Source organism: Penicillium macrosclerotiorum, assembly GCF_028827735.1.
Source record: "Penicillium macrosclerotiorum strain IBT 26536 chromosome Unknown utg000003l_segment0_segment0, whole genome shotgun sequence".
NCBI lineage: Eukaryota > Fungi > Ascomycota > Eurotiomycetes > Eurotiales > Aspergillaceae > Penicillium > Penicillium macrosclerotiorum.
This window is the reverse complement of record NW_026643083.1, coordinates 3339222-3358642: the sequence shown is the minus strand read 5'-3', so window position 1 is coordinate 3358642 and position 19421 is coordinate 3339222. Positions and strand designations below refer to the sequence as shown.

At 47.1% G+C, this 19421-nt stretch overlaps 9 protein-coding genes across 9 annotated transcripts; 3 read left to right on the top strand and 6 right to left on the bottom strand.

Annotated features, from left to right (window-relative positions):
- Positions 1–365: 365 nt before the first annotated feature.
- On the top strand, positions 366–1959 carry N7462_004109 (WD40 repeat domain-containing protein; the record flags this gene model as incomplete). The annotated part of the gene is made up of 3 exons (XM_057075835.1): positions 366–573; positions 681–1258; positions 1321–1959. 3 exons carry the CDS (start codon positions 366–368, stop codon positions 1957–1959), a joined length of 1425 nt encoding a protein of 474 aa, XP_056935340.1.
- Positions 1960–2666: 707 nt separating this feature from the next.
- Positions 2667–3362, bottom strand: N7462_004108 (dynein light chain Tctex-type family protein; the record flags this gene model as incomplete). The annotated part of the gene is made up of 3 exons (XM_057075834.1): positions 2667–2951; positions 3020–3226; positions 3333–3362. The coding sequence occupies 3 exons, from the start codon at positions 3360–3362 to the stop codon at positions 2667–2669; spliced, it is 522 nt and encodes a 173-aa protein (XP_056935339.1).
- A 1001-nt stretch (positions 3363–4363) lies between these two features.
- Positions 4364–5164, top strand: N7462_004107 (MBL fold metallo-hydrolase; the record flags this gene model as incomplete). Its single annotated transcript, XM_057075833.1, has 1 exon — positions 4364–5164. The coding sequence occupies one exon, from the start codon at positions 4364–4366 to the stop codon at positions 5162–5164; it is 801 nt and encodes a 266-aa protein (XP_056935338.1).
- Positions 5165–5236: 72 nt separating this feature from the next.
- N7462_004106 (uncharacterized protein) lies at positions 5237–6913 on the bottom strand (the record flags this gene model as incomplete). Its single annotated transcript, XM_057075832.1, has 5 exons — positions 5237–5977; positions 6035–6169; positions 6220–6355; positions 6760–6840; positions 6903–6913. The coding sequence occupies 5 exons, from the start codon at positions 6911–6913 to the stop codon at positions 5237–5239; spliced, it is 1104 nt and encodes a 367-aa protein (XP_056935337.1).
- A 1197-nt stretch (positions 6914–8110) lies between these two features.
- On the bottom strand, positions 8111–9967 carry N7462_004105 (Zn(II)2Cys6 transcription factor domain-containing protein; the record flags this gene model as incomplete). The annotated part of the gene is made up of 5 exons (XM_057075831.1): positions 8111–8143; positions 8287–9039; positions 9099–9173; positions 9231–9794; positions 9890–9967. 5 exons carry the CDS (start codon positions 9965–9967, stop codon positions 8111–8113), a joined length of 1503 nt encoding a protein of 500 aa, XP_056935336.1.
- Positions 9968–10835: 868 nt separating this feature from the next.
- On the bottom strand, positions 10836–12653 carry N7462_004104 (alkyl/aryl-sulfatase; the record flags this gene model as incomplete). The annotated part of the gene is made up of 1 exon (XM_057075830.1): positions 10836–12653. The coding sequence occupies one exon, from the start codon at positions 12651–12653 to the stop codon at positions 10836–10838; it is 1818 nt and encodes a 605-aa protein (XP_056935335.1).
- A 439-nt stretch (positions 12654–13092) lies between these two features.
- N7462_004103 (MFS general substrate transporter) lies at positions 13093–14804 on the bottom strand (the record flags this gene model as incomplete). The annotated part of the gene is made up of 5 exons (XM_057075829.1): positions 13093–13362; positions 13418–13510; positions 13564–14325; positions 14378–14503; positions 14556–14804. The coding sequence occupies 5 exons, from the start codon at positions 14802–14804 to the stop codon at positions 13093–13095; spliced, it is 1500 nt and encodes a 499-aa protein (XP_056935334.1).
- A 1071-nt stretch (positions 14805–15875) lies between these two features.
- N7462_004102 (TauD/TfdA dioxygenase family protein) lies at positions 15876–17146 on the top strand (the record flags this gene model as incomplete). Its single annotated transcript, XM_057075828.1, has 5 exons — positions 15876–16044; positions 16108–16625; positions 16682–16730; positions 16793–16924; positions 16971–17146. 5 exons carry the CDS (start codon positions 15876–15878, stop codon positions 17144–17146), a joined length of 1044 nt encoding a protein of 347 aa, XP_056935333.1.
- Positions 17147–17299: 153 nt separating this feature from the next.
- Positions 17300–19227, bottom strand: N7462_004101 (fungal specific transcription factor domain-containing protein; the record flags this gene model as incomplete). Its single annotated transcript, XM_057075827.1, has 2 exons — positions 17300–17792; positions 17852–19227. The coding sequence occupies 2 exons, from the start codon at positions 19225–19227 to the stop codon at positions 17300–17302; spliced, it is 1869 nt and encodes a 622-aa protein (XP_056935332.1).
- Positions 19228–19421: the final 194 nt, after the last annotated feature.

The following is a 19421-nucleotide window of genomic DNA, read 5'->3' as shown; positions in this document are numbered from 1 at the left end:
GCACGTGGCTAGTCAGGCTTGACTTGTGTTGAACTAAAGGGTTCAGTGACAAGCAATGAGATTCAAGCAAAAGAAAAGACTGTCCTTTCCCATGTGTGCATTTGGGAACATCCAGGTGGATAGATGACAGTAGAAATAAGCTGCATGAGAGGACGTTTCAACGTCAGCAGGTGTGCGCGGGTACCTTTTTTTTTTGTTTACGCGGTGTGTTCTGCCGGCAAAACCCTTATCTCCTCTCTCTTTTCTATCTCTCGGACCCACTGACTCCGCCCGTTACCACTGACCGCCCTTTACAACACCGCCTTCCTAAAGTTACCATAAACTTCATCCATCAAGACCGACCGCCTTTATATCACGTGCTAGACATGGCAGAACGCGAGGATGCGCCGGTTCCACCTGAGGCTCCCGATGTCTCTGACCGCACCCTGGCCAGCAAAGCTTCCAGCGTCACCCAGTGCGATTCAGCCTCGAACGGTGTCGAACTTCCTCCGCTTACGTTCCCCCGTTGTCTTGTTTGCCCTCGAAGAATCACCCCAGGAGACCCAGCCAAGATGAGTGTCATCCTATGTACTGGTAGGTGGACTTTGGAGACTTGAGAGAGCTCCCCGCATTCTTGATGGACCTACACTAATACTTGCTGTCGCCCATTGCAGCTGGGTATGATCATACCATTCGGTAAGTTGTAACTGCCTCAAGCTCTTCAATTGTCGTGCAGCCCTTGCAATGTATGGGAGTTGATGCTGACTTGAACGTATGCACCAGCTTCTGGGAAGCACTGTCGGGCATTTGTTCGCGGACCATCCAGCACCCCGATTCCCAAGTCAATCGCCTTTGCATCACTCCGGACAAGCGTTTCCTGGCAGCGGCAGGCCACAACAATGTTAAGCTATTTGATATCAAGTCCACCAACCCTAACCCCGTCATGACCTTCGAAGGTCATACTAACAACATCACCGGAGTCGCATTTCATTGCGAGGGCAAATGGATGGTCACCAGCTCGGAGGATGGCACTGTCAAGGTTTGGGATACTCGAACTGGCAGTCTGCAACGTAATTACGTCCATCGAGCTGCGGTTAACGACGTCGTCATCCATCCCAACCAAGGTGAGCTCATCAGTGGCGACCGTGCTGGCATGGTTCGTGTCTGGGACCTCGGTGAGAGTGTCTGCACCCACCAACTGATTCCCGAGGATGATACTGCGGTACTCAGTGTCAGCGTCGCCAGTGATGGGTCTCTGCTGTGCGCTGGAAACAAAAAGGTACCCTCCATGTTTCTTGGCTTCTGGCGAACATTTTCAAGCTCACGACAGTTCTCATGTAGGGCAATGTTTATATCTGGCGCATGGCCCAGACGGATGAAACAACCCGAATCATTCCAATCTGCACGTTCCAAGCCCACAAGGACTATCTAACCCGGGTCCTGTTGTCGCCCGATGTCAAGCACCTGGCCACTTGCTCGGCTGACCATACCGCCAAGGTTTGGAACTTGGATCCTGAATTTGCGCCCGCCAAACTGGCAATCAAGGAGTGGAACGAAAAGCAAGCGCAACAGGGCCCCGCCGACAGCCAGAACGAGTCGCCCGCTCCCAGCGAGGCTAAAAATCAGAGCCATGATCTACTGCGCATCTTCGACAACATTGCCCAAGATAAGCACCTGCTGCGCATTACTGACAACACTCCCCGTGAAGAGAGCCCTCAACAAACCTTCACTCCCCAGCCTGATGGGCCACCCATGGACCCCGCCAACAACACCTTGTTCCTCGAAACAACCCTTGCAAATCACCAGCGATGGGTGTGGGACTGCGCCTTCTCGGCAGACTCGGCTTACCTGGTGACCGTTTCGAGCGACCACTACGCACGTCTGTGGGAGCTCAGCTCCGGCAACATTATCCGTCAGTATAGTGGTCATCACCGTGGTGCGGTTTGCGTTGCTTTGAACGACTACTCGGAGCCTCGCTGACAGAGCTGTTTATCTGAATTCCTTGTGTCTGGGGAGGAGTCATTTGCAACGGTGTTTCTTGGGCGTTCTCTCGGGACATAGCATGGCGTATTTCATCTAAGTATGGGGTTATATTTCCTTATGGTGGCAGTTGTCGCTTTACGTTTTCATTCTGACGGACTTGCATTATTATCACGGACCTGCGGAGATACCATTTCAAGGGTGTTGATTGGTCCAATTTCAAATATTCATATTTTTATCCATTGATCATCCCCTACTCAAATATTTCAAACGCTTCTTGCAAAATAGGCAGAGGGTAGAATTTACTGAAGGCCCGAATTCGGTTAATTCTTAACACAGTTACATCTTTGACATGAGCCCGGACGTATACACACTCAACGAAACCGAGCAGTCTGAGGACCTGATATTCGGAACAATAATAGACACGACACATCGCTCAACAAGATACAAGAGAAGAGAGAAAAAGGGCAATGTAAATAAAAGAAGTCGGGTCTCAAAATACACCACAAAGAAAACGAACGGACCAGGTCATGGCATAGATAAGAATGAATGGCATGTTCCTGGCACCGAAGGCAATCAGTCTTGCAAGTCAAGAGCAAAGAAAAAAGGAAGACAAAAGCCATTGCATCTCCGTCTTCAGTTGGTATCATCCCATTTTACCAAGAGCAGCCAGCCTCCATGGGTAGAAGAAAAACGCGCCAGCCAACCTAGTTCATGGCGAACCAAGTCACACTCACGACGACGTCCAGCCCCCGCTCTTCGGCGCCAGGATATTTGAAAGTCCACATGCCATCGCGGTTGACATCCCAGAAGGCGCCGGAGGCCGAGTGCATTCCGCGCTTGCCGGCGTTGGACTGTGTGCCGTCCGCAGCGGCAGCCTTATCGATCAGGCCCTGCTGGACGATGGTGCTGTTGACAGTGAAGCGGTAGGGTGCAGGCTTGGAGGAGTCGGAGGGGGTGGTGGCAGTAATGAGGGACTTCAGGACGGTGTTCTGCAGCGAATTTGCGTGAGATGACCGGGCAGGTGGCCGTTTGGAGGAGAGGGAGATCGTAGACTCACGATGATCTGGGAGTTCCACTCGCCAACCTTGGCATGTTCGTATTCAGTGGCGCTCTTCAAAGCGGTGTCACAGGCCTGAGTCGGGGACTTGTGTGAGCGTGGGTATTCTTTTTGGAGCATGTGGAAATGGCGCGCGACGGCCGGCGCATGGGATGCGCTTGGACATACCTCGGAGGTGATCTTGGTCAGCTCATCGACGGGAATGGGCTAACCATAACGTTGAACATATCAGCACAGAGCAGGGAAATTGACTGGAGGAACGGTATCGAGCGCTACTCTTCGACGATAGTGGGATATGATAGTAGGGACGTACCGACACGGGAGAGGTGCCCTCGACAGCCATTGTGTTTTGATATCGCAAGGAGAGTTGTTGAGATGCTAAATAGAATTAGTAGTCAGTATTGAGATAGTCAGTATTGAGAATTTAATGGTCAGACAGAAGCCCTGTAGCACCTATTTATGACTGTATCGAGCCTCGATGTCCATTAGACAGGCGCGTCCGCGGAGGCAATGCGGGGAGGCTCGAAAGCGATTGTCGGTCACTCAGGGGGTTCAGGGCAATTTTGAGGGCAACCAGCCAGATTGAATACTCACCGGTAAAGGATAATTAGGCAAAGAAAATTCTCTGGATTAGCGAAAGGTTAGACCGCAGGGACTGAGAGTTGGACCGATTGTTTTGAGAGAGTGGCATCATCGCGTGGGCGCTGCGGGTCCTGGTTGGTCGACGTTAGCGCTGTGCTTAGTCAAGAGATGGCTGTGGCAACGGCCTTTCAAGCCCACGGAGAATGATCGATTATGGAGATGCTGAAATCAGGAGAGACACTTGGGTGATTTATTTCAAATATCTATAGGTATTTGTTCCACTGGACATTGAATCTCCAAGACAACTTTATACTTTGGCGGTGATCCTGTTCCATGGACTGTATAATATGGCAAGCTGGGCAGCTTTTGCCTAGAAGAAAGTTGGAAAAAAAAGAAAAAGAGAAAAAAGAAAAAGAATAGGAGCCATTTAGAGCAACACCCTGCGGCTACTCCGGCAAAAGAATAACCTTAACCCCTCGCTGCTCGTCATGCAACTTGCGTTGCTTTGCTTGTCTTGGCGAAATATGATACCCGTTTGGGACAAGCCGCTGAGAAATCCGGCTTGCGAGGATCGGTTTTGTATACAGCGGCGGGAAGAAATGGATTAGTGAGTGATGTGTAATTTGATTTTTTTGTCATGTCTTTCACCCATTCATTTGAGAAATAAGTATAAAAACCGCTCCGTTGCCTTCTATACTGGGCCAAAGACGCAACACTACTACCAAGACTCTTCTTGAACACTCTATTGACAGCCCAGTCGTCATGGCACCCACTCTGAATGTGACACACATCGGCACTGCGACTGCTATCCTCGAGATTGATGGTGTGACATTTTTGACGGATCCATTCTTCTCGCCCGCTGGTACATCATGGTCTAATGACCTTGTTACACTCACAGTGTCTGACGATCCTGCTTTACGGCTTGATCAAATCCCTGTCATCGATGCCGTCCTACTGAGTCACGAAGACCATTTTGACAATCTGGACAATCTTGGTCGTCAGATTTTGGATGGCCGCCGGGTCTTCACTACGGTCGATGGGGCCAAGAACCTTGCTCCTCGTCCAGGTGTTCATGGCATGAAGGCATGGGACGTCTTGGATATTTCCATCTCAGGCAGGGAATTCAAGATTATTGCTACTCCCACCCAACACCTTCCTGGAGGCGAATGTACCGGGTTCATTGTGACAGGTGAACATTTTGGAAAGGGCCGCGATGGACTGCCAAATGCCATCTACTTTTCTGGCGACACAATTTACATCGAGGAGCTTAAAGGAATTGCCGATCAATATCACATATGCGCAGCGTTGATGAATTTGGGAAATGCTTGTGTTCCTAACTTCGAGGACTCGAGCAAGCCTCCGTTGCAGATCACAATGGATGGAAAACAGGCTGCCAAGCTCTTCCGCGAGCTCAAGGCGGATGCTCTTGTTCCTATGCACTACGAGTCCTGGAAACATTTTACTCAATTTGGCGATGAGTTGCGCTCGGTTTTCGAGGAGGAAGGAATTAGCAACAAGGTCCGTTGGCTGAATCCTGGAGAAAAGGTTTCTATCATCCGATGATCAAACTTGGAAGATGTTTCACGTGCTGGTGTAGGTAGTTCTATCAGACAGGCCAATACAATAAATAACCAACTACCTAGAGCTTTCTCCACATATGAACATAGAAGCGGATCGCAATCCCTTCTGCACTAACCGGTGAACAATATTCTCAAGGCACTTGTTACCGTCTTGATACCGCTTCTTATTAGTTTGGAACCATTTATACGCAACCTCAGCAGGAAATAGTGCCGAGGCGGGTCCAAACAACTTCATTTCATCTCGAAGCAGATAATCCATGCTAAAACAGATCAACTTTGCCAAACCATCGATTTCGTTGCCAACATTCTCAACGACGACGACCCTGTCAATAGTTTCGTGGAGGGTTTGTGACATATCTGGAAAATTGGAGACGATTCTGTCGATCTCCATCAGGCAGACAATGCGAAAGGCCCATAAGTGTGTGAGAACATTTGCAACGGAGATGTGAGAAAACTGTATGGGAGCTTTGGAATATCCAGAGCTCATCACTGTTCCCAATTCACTTGAAGTTGGCCACGGAAATAGCGTATCAGGACCTTGCCTTGAACGCTTCTCCCAGTTCGAGAGGCACACCAGAACTTCAATTATCCTCTCAAGTGCCGGCTGAATATCTGAAAAACATGTCTGACTGGATAATTCAAAGAGACGGTCACTTTGCTGTAGAAAAAATGGCAGGTTGACTACGTGAGTAAAAAGATCTTGAATAGGGGTTTGTTCCGATATGGAGAATGGCGTAGTGATCCAAGAAGGTAAAGCTAAGAAGGTGAGACGGCGGGACCGGATTGCTTCCGTGATCTTTATGAAGCAGTGTTAGATAGCGATAAGTTGATATAGATGAGATCCATTACGAACCAGTAATGGCCGGAATCCAAGAAACAACTTGTGTGGCACACCCGAAACAAGCGACTCGGGACCGTAGGCTCTGAATAAAGCGCCGATTGCCTGGACATGCGCCGTGAGAGCAACGATAGAATTGGGAAGCATGAGCTGGAAAGATTAGAAAGGGTGTAACATCAAAGTAGCAAATTGATAAATACCTCCACAAGGGTGAGACACATGATGGCGGGCATCATCTCGAATGAATAGCCTGTTGTGCTGAGTTTGGCACGTAATGCGCGAACAGCATCGTGGTAGCTTTGAGAAGATTCAACAATGCATGTAGTTGACTGGCCACTATATGATAAAATTGAAGTTGCCAGGGCTTTTGTTGCCTGAAACAGGATTGAAGCCTCCGAGGACAGACATGGTAGTGTCGGGAGTACTTCGACCCAAGCCCCACATATTCGAGGCCCCCCGAGATCTAGACTGATCATGTCTGCAGAACTGCATATTTCAGGTACATATTCGTGCTTCACTAGCTCTGCAAAATCTGTGGCCTTTGGACACACAAGGGGCAGAGAGATCGATTGCAAGCCTGGATAATCAATGGGATTTCGTTGATTGCTACTCTGAGTTCTTTCAAGAGACTTGGAGCAGCGTTTCACAGAAACCTGAGAATTTTGCCTTTTTGGTGCAGGATCCTGTCTCAACTGTCTCTTTATCGAAACAGAGGAGCTGGTCCAGGGACCAGAGCTCACAAAAGTCCAGTCACTTCGATAACCGTCACATGTTCTTCCGGTAAGAACGCATTGGGAACATCCTGGGAGCTTCCCATCACACTGATAATATTGTTAATGACGATAATCATTTATTTAATACACAAAACATACACCTAATTTACGGGTACGGCATGTTTGGCACACCGATCTCTGTTTGACCTTCATTTCGCCTACCCAAAGAGTGTGGCGACATGCTCAGGAAATATGTGTTCGAAAAGTGACTTGAAGAAGAGGATGATATGAGTGGGCATTAACAGTACAATGTTTTGAGGCTGATTCGTGATAGATTAAGAACTAGGATTAAGAGAGAAATAAAAATGAGAGTCTTTCCAGTGCGCCTGAATGCCCACAGGTTGTGGCGGTACATGGCAAGTCTTGGCGGAATTTGATACCGGATTAGGTTAGCACAGAGGCCATTGTGGCGACCAACACGAGTCATGCCGCAAAGCTCCAAGATAGATATAAAATATAGGCGATGAGATAAAAGGAGTTCAAGGTGGCACAGGCTTCATTAAAAAGGTATTTATCTGCTACAATATCATTTAGTGGCATAGCAATCCCTGAGGACCTCATCTGAGCTTTACTGAACTCCACTATGCTAACTATGTCAAGCGCAAATCACAAAGGGTGGGGATGCACCACCCTCTAATCCTAACATTTGGTGTTGATGAAGTGGTTTCACAGGATTCAATGAGAAACCCATTGTTTGCACAATCTCATTATATTAAGCTATGCAATAATAAGAGAAAAATTCTGCAGTGAGAGCCTAATTATAGATTCCGACCTAGATAGGTCCCCGATACAGACAAAGCATTTTGATTCAATACGGACCCTTTCAATCATATCTCTCTGTTCAATTTGCCTGCTTGTAGTGACAGTTTATAAGAATAGCAAGCACATGAGATTGCTTCCATGATGACACCCGCGCTTACAATGCGCCTATCACCTCCACCATATGCGAACTGGCGGAGGGCCAGGTCAATAATCACCACAGAACAACTTCTTGCTACTCTCAATATACAAAAGATGGTAGTTCTCCTCATACTATGGAAAAAAAGGGCATAATGAAAAAAAAGGTCATTATGCCCTAATAGATAAATGCAAAAAATTAAATAGCAAAACGGTTCAGTGGCACGTATGTGAGGAAAGCCAACCAGGACATCTTCAAGCCAAAGGGACTGCATGGGCAGATCTAAGACAGAGAATAAGCTCCGTCGGACTGGTATTTCAAGCGATGCTGCTATCTTTGCCAAAGGAAGTAAGCGCATTCTCTACCCAGCGCACGGAAACGAGATAGTTCGCTAATTTGGACAAGGTCAATCCAGGTGATTCATACTAGCGCAACCTTCAAAATCGGAGAAGTCTAGAGAAAGGTTTCATGCATTTCCCAAATATTGTGTTGTAATATATGGAATTTTCTAAACGATTGGTAAAAGAGTATTAGTCAATGACTTCATAGACAGTGATACCTAAATTGGATATCATTTGAGCATCAAGAAACCTTACTCTGATTGCTTGTCGCGGCATATTCCCTGTTCGCCCAATTTCAAACCCATGGGAATCGGCAACTAAAGACATTACAGCATCCAGCCATGGTTTGTAGACATTAGAATCGTAGTCACCGAGATGCAGATATGCGACATTTAGCGGGAAAATTAGCGCAAAGGCCCCAGAGCTTCGACGGAGGGAATGGAGTTGATACTGTGCCATGCGGCAAATTTCAACCGCGACATCGTGTCTCGTACCCTGTATCGGTAAAAGGGGATCACTGGGAGATGTTTCTGATGACGACAAGTTGACTGGTACACCGGCCATTTCAAGTGATCGGGTAATAATCAGGCGCTGAGCGTTATAAATTGATAATTCTGTAGCCCGGAACGCATCTTGAAACCAGAGGATAGTTTCAAACGGAGTAGGAGGCAATGGCAAATTTAGCTCTTGATCAACTGCATCAGAAGGGATCGCGTATGATGCGTTTGGAAACTGCTTCTCCCAGTCCCAGCGCCAGGAGAAGAGCGCCTGGAGCACTGCCAAAGCGCGGGAGCAATAAGAGACTCGGAAATCTTCATAGCCAGAGGCATCAGCGTCCCATTTCATCAGCTTATCCGTGTCTTCGATAATCCCCGGAATATCGCAAAGTATATCATAGAGTCTATCAAGGGCCGTTTTGGTATGAATTCCACGCTGAGCCCAAGGCACGGTTTTCCACTCGCGAGACTCGAGAAAACAGCGTTTCCGGTCAACAATACAGCCAATCGCCTGCAACATAATGAGAATTTCACTGCAGAATTATACAATAAAAAATTACGAGAGCTTACAATGCAAGATCTCAAAGTTGGATATACCGCAAACCCAATGCCCGATTGATGGCGCTCTGGTCCTCTCATGGCGGTCTAGTCAGAAGTCAGTCACATAGCAACTTGAAGTATTCGCGGCTGCTCACAACAGACCAATCGAGCTAAACCCTTGTAGTGTTGCAGCCATCCCGCAGGTTGCGTGAAGGCGACCAACTCGTAGACCCCCATTACAAGGATGGCGACGAGAACATCATCTTCTAACATCAGGTCTCGGTGTTGCAATTGGGATCGCAGAGCCTGAAGAGCCTGGGAGTAAAATCTGACACCCTTATGCACGAGTTGTGTTTCATGATGGATTTTACCAAAATAAAGTGTCGCCAGGGCACGAATGGATGTAGACGAGAGCATCCTGTCTTCTTCAACTGGCTCTAACAATACAGAGACCCATGACACTGAATATGGCGAGGAAGGATCTTCGTGCCAGGTGAAGAGTCTGTTCATAAGATGCGACGTGAAGACACTTTGCTCATCCCATGCCGGAGGCTTTTCCAGGGACAGAAATGGAAAAGCAGTGACTGAGCTTTCTGAGATGCCCAGGTTGGTACTGGCTGGTTGACTACGGTATAGGTGCTGAACTGCTTTTTGAGGTCTGGCTTTCTGATATTTGGAAGTAATGGACAGGTTCACAAACTCGGGATATGGATTATAGCCCTCACACTGCAGATTTGATTTGCAACAACGCTCACAGTTTGGTTTTGCTTCGTCTGAAATCCCGTTAGCGCAGGGAGGTCGGGGGCTTTGTTGAGATGGACGGGGACCATCGCACCGCACTTGACTTTTCTTCGTCGGCAAGTCTTGCAGCCTTTGCTGCGACCAGGGACTCCACCCATCGCTACCTCGGGGAGAATAAGGGCCTATAGAAATCTTTGTATTTCATTGGGGGTCGTCGAGGAAAAAGACGGCTCTCTCTTTCCCACTCTCATTCTGTTTCTCGGGCGGAAGTAAGCCGGTGGGTCCAAGTGGGGGCTACGTACGATCATCACAGAACACAAATCGGGCAAGGCCCAGATGCATGAAGATAGCGATAGCCCCGCATAGTCGACCATCTCGAGAAAAGTTGGCTTTGGCACTTGCTGAGAAGGTTAAAATGCTTAAGAAATTAAGTTAACCGGACCGGGCTGCTATTCTACTGCCACCTGCTGGGTTGAGACGGCACGGGACGACCCAGAGAAGTCCTTGGGGACCCCCATTGGTCATGTTGGTCATCTTTCTGATAGGCATTTGATGAACGCCTGTATTTGGTTCGAGAGATGGATATTTCTCATCTATGTGGCTTTGTATGCAGCGAGGGCGGTTTGCAGGATAGAAAACTTGAATATTTTCAGGGCGATAGAGATTGGTTGTGCCTAGCTTTCAAGTCAGCGTGATGACGACGAAGGAGATATAGCCCCCTAGGATTCAAGGATACTTTTTACAGATTCAAAAATACAGTATCGGTGCCAATAGTGGCTTGGATAGGCCTTGACGTCTTGGGGAAGCCGGAAAATGTTGTCTTTTGGACGAGACCCCTGGTAACTCAGTCACTGATGAACGAGTTATCACTAGGAAGCTCTCGTGATTGAAGGAAAATCTTTGTTCCTATCAAATCTTTGGACAATCTGAACTACTGATAGACCTATAATTTAAGGGACAATGTGAAAAGGAATGAAATAATTCGAACTTGCAATTCACAGCATTCAACTTAAGCCATCTAGTTGACTAGGGAATTATCTTTGTAGTCTCCATCAATGAGAGAAGTTTTGGCATCAACTGTGAATCGCCGCTTTGTATAGCACCAGGGATTTCCTCACCTTTGAGAACCCTCAGGAGTTCCCTCTTGGTAAGTTTCATCGTCAAACCCGATGATCCAAACAATTCTTCCTTCTTGGATGCGTTCCGGTAGGTTAAAGTGGCGTTGCTGACGTTGAGCCTCCAAAATTCTTTCTCGTCAGTAACATGTAATTCGATCGCAAAAACCTCTCCCGATGCTTTGCAGCCGTCAATATGGATAGAGAGCAATGTGAACCATTGGTTGACTGTTTGTGTTGGCTTGAGTTCGATGCTTGTCTTCTGACGGGGCATCTTTCCGCCAGGCAGTTGAAGCCGAGCACCGGTCAAGTAGAAATTACGCCACGTGCCATTTTCTGTTGCATAACCCAGTTTTCTATAGACGGACGCCAATGAAGTTTGGGACTCAGCATGGTTTGGATCGAGAGCAGTTGCATGGCCTAGTAGAGTTGCGGCAAATCGAAGGTCGCCTTCTGATTCGAATTTCTTTGCTTTCAAAACCACTTCATCGATTCCGCCCATGCAAGCAACATATCGTTTGGCGCTTTCCTTTGGGGGATGCTCCCAAAGATGAGCCGGATTCCCATCAAACCAGCCCATGTATCGCTGATAGATGCCCTTCACGTTGTGGCTCACGGATCCATAAAAACTCTGCGCAGACCACGACTTTTGTAGCGAAGGCGGAAGGCTCAGACGCTCGGCAATCTCGATACCAGTAAGACCGTGATTCATCAGGCGAACTGTCTGGTCATGGAGATATGCGTAAAGATCTCGCTGAGCAGCGATGAAGTTGATGATCTTATCAGAGCCCCATGTAGGCCAGCCATGGCCGGCAAAGACAACATCCGAGTATCGTCCATATAAAGTCAAGGATTCATCAAGATACTGGGACCAGGCTTTAGCATCCCGGACTTGAGCGCCGCGGAGGGTGATGATGTTGTGAAGACTATGCACTGCACATTCAGCGATGTAAAGTGCTTTGTGATTCGGAAAGTAAAAGTTCATTTCCGACGGCGCTTCAGATCCAGGCACAAGTTGGAACAAAATCCGAACACCGTCAAAAATGCGCTCTTCGCCAGTCTGGCGAATGCTCAAGCTTGGCGGAATTAGCGAATTGACGCCGGTCGGGACGCACATGCCTAACCCACATCCAATTTGGCTGTCCGGAGCCTTAGGAAGAAAGGTCCCATACATGAAGGCTGCACGTCGACGCATTGCATCGCCGGCGTAAAGGTTTTCGCTTGTTGCCTCCTCCATAAACCCTTCGGGGGCAATGATAGGAACGCCGTGGTTCTCATTGGGTGGTAATACGCCCAAAGCACCACCGAAGTGATCGATATGTGAATGCGAATAGATGACGCCTGTGACTTTTCGATCTCCTCTATTTTTTCTGTAGAGGGCGAGGGCGGCGGCCGCAGTCTCCACGGTTGTGAGAGGGTCGATCACAATGACACCTTCATTTCCCTCCACAATTGTCATGTTGGATAAATCGAAGCCGCGTATTTGATAGACACCTCGAGTCACTTCAAATAGGCCTTGAATCGACGTAAGCTGTCCTTGTCTCCAGAGCTTCGGATTGGCAGACTCTGGACATTCCCCGGACAAAAAGTTATACTCTTCATTGTTCCAGATGACTCGCTCGTCGACACCACGGATAATGCATGGATCGAGAGCGTCAATGAAGCCCTGCTTTGCGTTCTCAAAATCCGTCGTGTCTTCAAAAGAAGGTTCGAATTGTTGGTTCGCCATGACTCAAAGTTGGAGAGAAGTGTGTTGACAAAGTGATGCTGTAATTCGGTTTGACGTAATGGTGGCATTTATACCCGGAAGAATGAATGGGCCCAACCACAAGTGATGGAAACATGCCATCGCATCATATACCACATTTTGCCTAGCTTATTTCTACTTGGAAAGATGGTTATTCTATAGTGACGCCTCTTATTAAACTCCGTTTACCGATAGGCGGGGCCGCTAAAAGTGGATGAATTAACGCCGACATCCGTCAGTTACCTGATGGGGAAATAGTTTCGTAAGGCAACGAAAAACATCACATCATCGGATAAGCTTGATATGCGTTTCCATGAATTAAAAGACATTTGAACTATGGAGTGTGGAGGTCTAAGGTCTTCCGCATTCTTTTTTTAATAATCCAATGTACCTCAATCACATTGTTTCTGTGTCGGAGGATTCAATATGTGTACTGGAATCCCGGCAAACCATCAATCACGTGCTCCCCACGAGCTACCTTCCTGTTCAAGACATAAAATCGACTAGAAAGCAGCGTCACAATCACAATTATGGTTACAGAAAGTCCGATACACGTCAGAATACCAGGATGGTAGGTTGGAGAATCCTGCGAGCGATAAATCAATGAACCGGTCATACCACCTGAAGCACCAAAGCCAACAAAAATAGCGCTGGAAATCGCTCGTTTCCATTGTCCCCGAAGATTATTGGCCTTTAATTATAGTTAGCAAATTTCAAAGGGAAATCTGAAATCTATCATAACCAACCTGGTACGCCATTGCAGCTGGGATGTTTGAGTTTGCACCCATCGTGGTCAAAAAGGCACCAACAAGGCGAGACGCATTGCCCTTGGTAAATCCCTAATGTAGATTAGCATGTGACTTATCTTGCGGAGTCTCTTTATTCCACTCACCATAAGAGGAAGACCGATTATGGTGAGTATTGCATTGAAAACTAGAATAGGCCCCCGAATATGGTATCGATCGCCGAGCCATGAAGTCGCATACATAAGAATGCCAGCTGCAGCATATGGCGGAGCAAACAGACAAAGAGAGGCGCCCGTGGAGAACCCCATTCCTTTTTGATAAATTATGGGAAGGAAGTAAGATATCGCGTAAGCCGTTGTTGTCGTTGAGAAGTAAATCAATCCGAAGGCCCAGATGTTGACGTCCAGTCCCGCACGAAGATACTTTTTCAAATTGAACGGCTCCAGATTTGCATCTGCACGGTCTTTTGTGATGCGTCGCATAATGAAATCGTATTCATTATTCGACAAAAATTTTCGCTTACTTCCTTTCATCCTGTCGGGGAAATCAACGAGGACAAAGTAGCTAACTGTAGCTACAATGCAGGTGATGATTCCTTGGATAATGAATATCCACCGCCAAGCTGTGAGTCCACCCAGTCCATGCTGGTAGATGTCAGTCAAAGTAACTTTTTCGAGTCGAGGGACTCGGCCTACCATAAACGTAATGCCATAAGAGAGAATGCCCGTGAAGGCAGATGCTACACAACCCAGTAGATAAAATATCGCGTATCGTTTCTGGATATCATATCGGGTATACCAAGTCGAGATGAGATAGACGGAGGCGGGAAAAAAACCAGCTTCGAGAGCACCAATAATAACCCTGATACCAACCAGCTCCGTCCAATTCTTGACAAATCCAGCTGACAGCTGCAATTGAATTAGAAACCACAATTTAAATGAAGATATGTCATTATCATACCATGACGACACCCCATATGAAAACGACCACGGATAAATAGTTAATAGGCCCAATTTTGCGCACCAAAATGGGGCCAAATATCTGTAGGCAAATATAGGGAGGGAAAAAAGCCACTGCAATTGTACTCTGGTAATGTCTTAGCTTCTTGCCGTACTCAAAATTCAAGACCATGACTGACATATTGTGTGCCATGAAGGTGAAGTTCTTCTTCCATACCAGCAACGGCGGCCGTGCCTAGATTTCCTCGGTCAATTAGTGATACCGTATGGAGGAATCCAAGCATCAGGACCAAGCGAGCATCAATATGATGGATAATCTTGCGCTGCTCGCGGTGAGAATAGACAGGATCTTTATCGAGGGTATCCATAATGGGCTTCTGCGACTCGACAGGCTCTACTTGAGCCTCTGATGCTTTTCCCTCACTCATGAATTCGATGGAAATAGAAAAAAGTACTTGATTTTACATTCACTAGTATGAAGGGTTCGGAAGGCTACCCTGGTATGTCCAGGAAGATATAGAAATATTGTCCCAGCAAATGGAGAAGAAATGGCGAAATATGGGGAAGCTATGTAGCAATACACACATTCAATTGCCAAGGTATAGTTTGAAAGCAGCTCGGCATGAGTTTTGTGGGGTAATTCATAAGGTTGTGAACCTTTGTGACCCCGGATTTAATTACATTTTACTTGATTGGATGCAGGTGAAAGACATGCCCCGCAGAGGCTGGTGGATCTTTCGGCTCATCGGCGTTTGGCATACTGGTGAAGCCTCGGGGGATCTTCCTATCGCCGATTCTGATTGATTTCTCTTCATTGAATGCCAGATATACAAATTTTGCAGGCTACCTACCAGTTCTTTTCTGGATTGCAATCAGTTGCCATCTTTCAATTATATTGCGTGACTAAATTTGAGAAATTGCTACAGAATTCCGAAACATTCGAGGAATGTTGGTTTCTTACTCTGTACATACTATGTACGATGATTTTTTTCGGCTTCTCCATACATCGCCTTGTGATTACTACATATGCGATATTCATGCAGCTCAATATAACATTTTGTTGGTATTTGAGATCAATTGAGCACAATATAAATCGCAATAACAGATCCTTTTGGAAACTCGAAAAGTGATAGCCCTGGATCGGGCTCAGCCCGAGGTGGTCGCGCTTGCGGGGAAAGAGCAGGGCTGGCCGACTAGTGCCATAGTATGAAGTTATGGCCTCATAGGATAGGTTTGTTGCGTGATGGTCATTCGTTCGAGGTCAAAAAGTGATGTGGAATATGTTCTTGGCAGCATGTTCTTAGCGCCGAAAGCCGACAGTACTCAGTTCTCCAGCTAGCAGCGCAATGTAAATCAAAAGTATTTAGAAGTTCCATGATTTCTCCATGCGCATGCTATGTGATGATGCATTCTTAAATTTCCCGGCATATCTCTCAGCGTCAAAACACACTCGCTAGAATATTGCACTACTTCAAATACAGCGAACCCCTATGAACAACATGCAGCTCCTAGCACGGCAACATTCAGCGGGCTCACTTGAGAAGTTCAACCCTGTTTTGGTAACCCCAGTAATTGGGAATGAGTTTACCAAAGGCACCTGCAATATTGTCGATGATATTCTTCATGCACCTGATGCCGAGCAGCGCATCCGTGATCTAGCAATTATGAGTATAGCAACCCTCAGTCACTGCAAAGATCCAGGAGCTCTTGACTGACAATTGCTCTATACAGTTGCCGAAAGGGGTGTCGTTTTCTTTCGTGCTCAAGATAACTTGACAAATGATCTCCAGAAGGAGTTGATTCTCCGCATGGGTCAGCTTACCGGTCGCCCAGCCACTCATGGTCTACATATACATCCCGTCACGAATGATGCCCGCGAATTCGGTGATCCAGATCCTGCAATTAGCACCATTAACTCGGAAGGCCGGAAGAAGCTTTACAAGGAATCGGACTATACTAAGATGGCTGCTGTTTGGCATTCGGATATCTCGTTTGAACCAGCCCCTGCAGACTTCTCCTCGCTGAGATTAACGCAGTTGCCCAAGACTGGAGGAGACACTTTATGGGCATCTGGCTATGAAATTTATGATCGAATAAGCAAACCATATCAGAAATTTCTGGAGACTCTTACGGCGACCCATGACGGCGAGGGTTTCCGGCGCATGGCCCAGTCTGGCAAATTTCAACTCTATGAGAAGGAGAGAGGATCGCCGGAAAATACTGGAGGAGATCTTTATGCAATCCACCCGGTCCGTTCAAAGCGATCATTCCATTTAGGATTCACCCTCACTGATTTGTCTTCCAGGTTGTCCGAACAAACCCGATCACAGGTTGGAAATCTATCTTCCCGATCGGTAATTTTTGAGGTTTCTCTGGAATCAAACTTCTCAGATTTGCTAATTTTTCCGTTCTCAAGGATCATTTCCCTCTTGCATCAACGGGTTGAATCGTAGGGAAAGTGCGAATATGCTGCAGTGGTTCCACGATCTTATTACATATGGACATGATTTGCAGGTTCGATTCAAGTGGAGCGAGCCCAACGACATCGGTATGTACCAATCAAGTAATTGGATTCATAAGCTAATCAAACACAGCCATCTGGGACAACCGATGCGTCTTTCATACAGCCACTGGAGACCATGAGGGCTTTGGACCCCGGAGCGGTAATCGAGCCGTTGGCGTTGGAGAAGTGCCTTATTTCGACCCTGAGAGCAAGTCGCGGCGTGAAGATCTGGGGATTATGGGTGATCTTGCCTCTTGTCATCTCTAATTAACAATTAGAATCCCATGTATGCGTATAATTATATTCTGGTGGAATGATGAGAATAATGTGATGCACTTTGTATTTGGTCAAAGACATAATTCTAGCTTTACGTTATTCAATTGGTATCCATGATGCACATGTGCTGTGTTTCCGTGAAATTCACCCAAAGTGCTGGAATATAGGTAGGTTGAATGCGTCTGCAGCCCAAAAGTCCTCAGTAAAGATGCCATGGAAGGGACGTGCCATCTCATGATTACTGCCCAACAGACTATCTTGGAGATCGATTGAAAGATCCTGAAGATCCCGAAAGAGATCAGGATCATGGAATCCAAAAAATTCTGCACCCAGGCCGTGAGATTCATTCTCTGCCATCTGTGGTTCAAAGTTCTGAACATTCGCCGATGCGGTTCCCTGTACCGTCTGGTTTGATTCGGACAGTCTAAAATCTGAGGTATTTTTCTCACCAAGTTTTTGAGTCTCAGACCATTCTTGAACGAAGTCCATCGCACGATTGATTATTGATTCTAAATAATCTCGATAGCTTTTCACTCGCGAGTTCCGCTCTGCCATGACAAACAAGGCAGAGGAACAAGCACGAAGGTCATTGGACACCGTAGGGGTCCAGAGGCCGGGTGACCGGAACAGGCAAAAGCTATGCGAGATTTAGATCATCTCTGAGTATAGTTTCAACGCTCGACCAGTGTCACTCACCACATCGTGATTCCGGCCATGAAAATCGAATTAATCAGTAGAAAAGAGTAGCCAGATGAATCTCTCTGACGCAACTTCTTGAAGAACTGGCACATCTGCCCAGACGTATATAGGCAAGTGCTGAGAAGCTTGTCCTGGGGGCTTATGATGCCGATGAAGGGTTGTAATAAGATACGAATGGAGTTATTCCAGTGCATGTGCACAAAATCTCCTTCGTGCAAGTCGAGAGAAGACAAAGTCCTCTTGAAATCTTCCAATGAAGACAAAAGAGGAGCAATCTCTGGTACCAAAGTTGAGATATGTTTATCAACTCGATAGATTCGCGTGTGAATTTTGGATACGATTCGTTGCAATTGAATCGAAGCAATAAATCTTCCAAGGGTTCCTTTCTGCGTTTTCTCCGGAATACCTAAATTGTTGATGAGTTGTTCCACTACATCGTTATTGTTTATGCAGTCATCTATATTATGGGGAGGCAGGGTATCAATTTCCTCTTCTGGAATGCTAAAAGGCCTACCCAAGGACCATGCTGTAGATCTTTCGATGATATAAACGCTCCAAAAGAGTCGACGGCGGAGCTCTGCCTCGTAGGGCTGAAGCCTTCTATATCGTGATTCTCTGTGAAAGCCGAAATCGACACAGGTTCTCATGGCCAGTCCAATCATGTACCAAACACTTGAGTTGGATGTAGATCGTAAATTGTATAATACCATCAGCAACATGGCCTCTATACTGGCCACCGAAATCGATTCTCTCAGGGTAGCATCGAATTGCAGCGCAGTGACCAAAAAGGCGCTCGGGGGCGTCGAGTCATACGTTTCTGTCATTTGACAGATTTCAGCTCCAATGGCATAAATCATGAATAATTTAAATTGACCGAATTGAGCCTCCGGTGTTGATCCAGGGGCTTGATGCCGCGTAGCGTGCAAATCGAGAATCTCGGTTCGATTCACAAATGGGAGTCGGACATGCATGTTATTGAAATAACCGTTCAGAATTTGGGATCCGGTGATATCATTTGGCGGCACCGCCTTCGTGGCCTCGCCAATCGATATGGTCATATCGGATTCGTGGCTACGGTCATTGATGGGGAGCAGCTTGGTCCCGACCGTACGATGCACGATTTGATGGACATTTTCAGCCATCGAAAGACCGGAAGAAGGCCCGAGATAAGGGGGCTCTTCATTCACTCCATGGCTTAGAGTCAAAAAACGGATGACGCCGCCTAAATGGCGCTCGCTCATATCAGGGGTCGTGTCCGCCCGCCTCGGCATACGACCCTGCTCTCTGGCCGGGTCGGGTAGATTGCTCTCCAACGAAGCAGCGAGCTGGGCTTCGAGAATCTCAATTCTATGCGCCAGCGCACCTTTTGACATCCCATGGTGCCATGACGGGGAGCTCTCGGAACGCGAGCAAGATTGGTTTGCAGATTCACAATTGGCACAAGTGGGGAAGCCGACACATTTTTGCTTTCGGCGGTGACAGCGTCGGCATGATTTGGGAATGCGCTTCCGAATTCTCGATTCCAGGTCCATGAGAGCAATAAAATAGCTTTCTGGGTGTGTTTGGT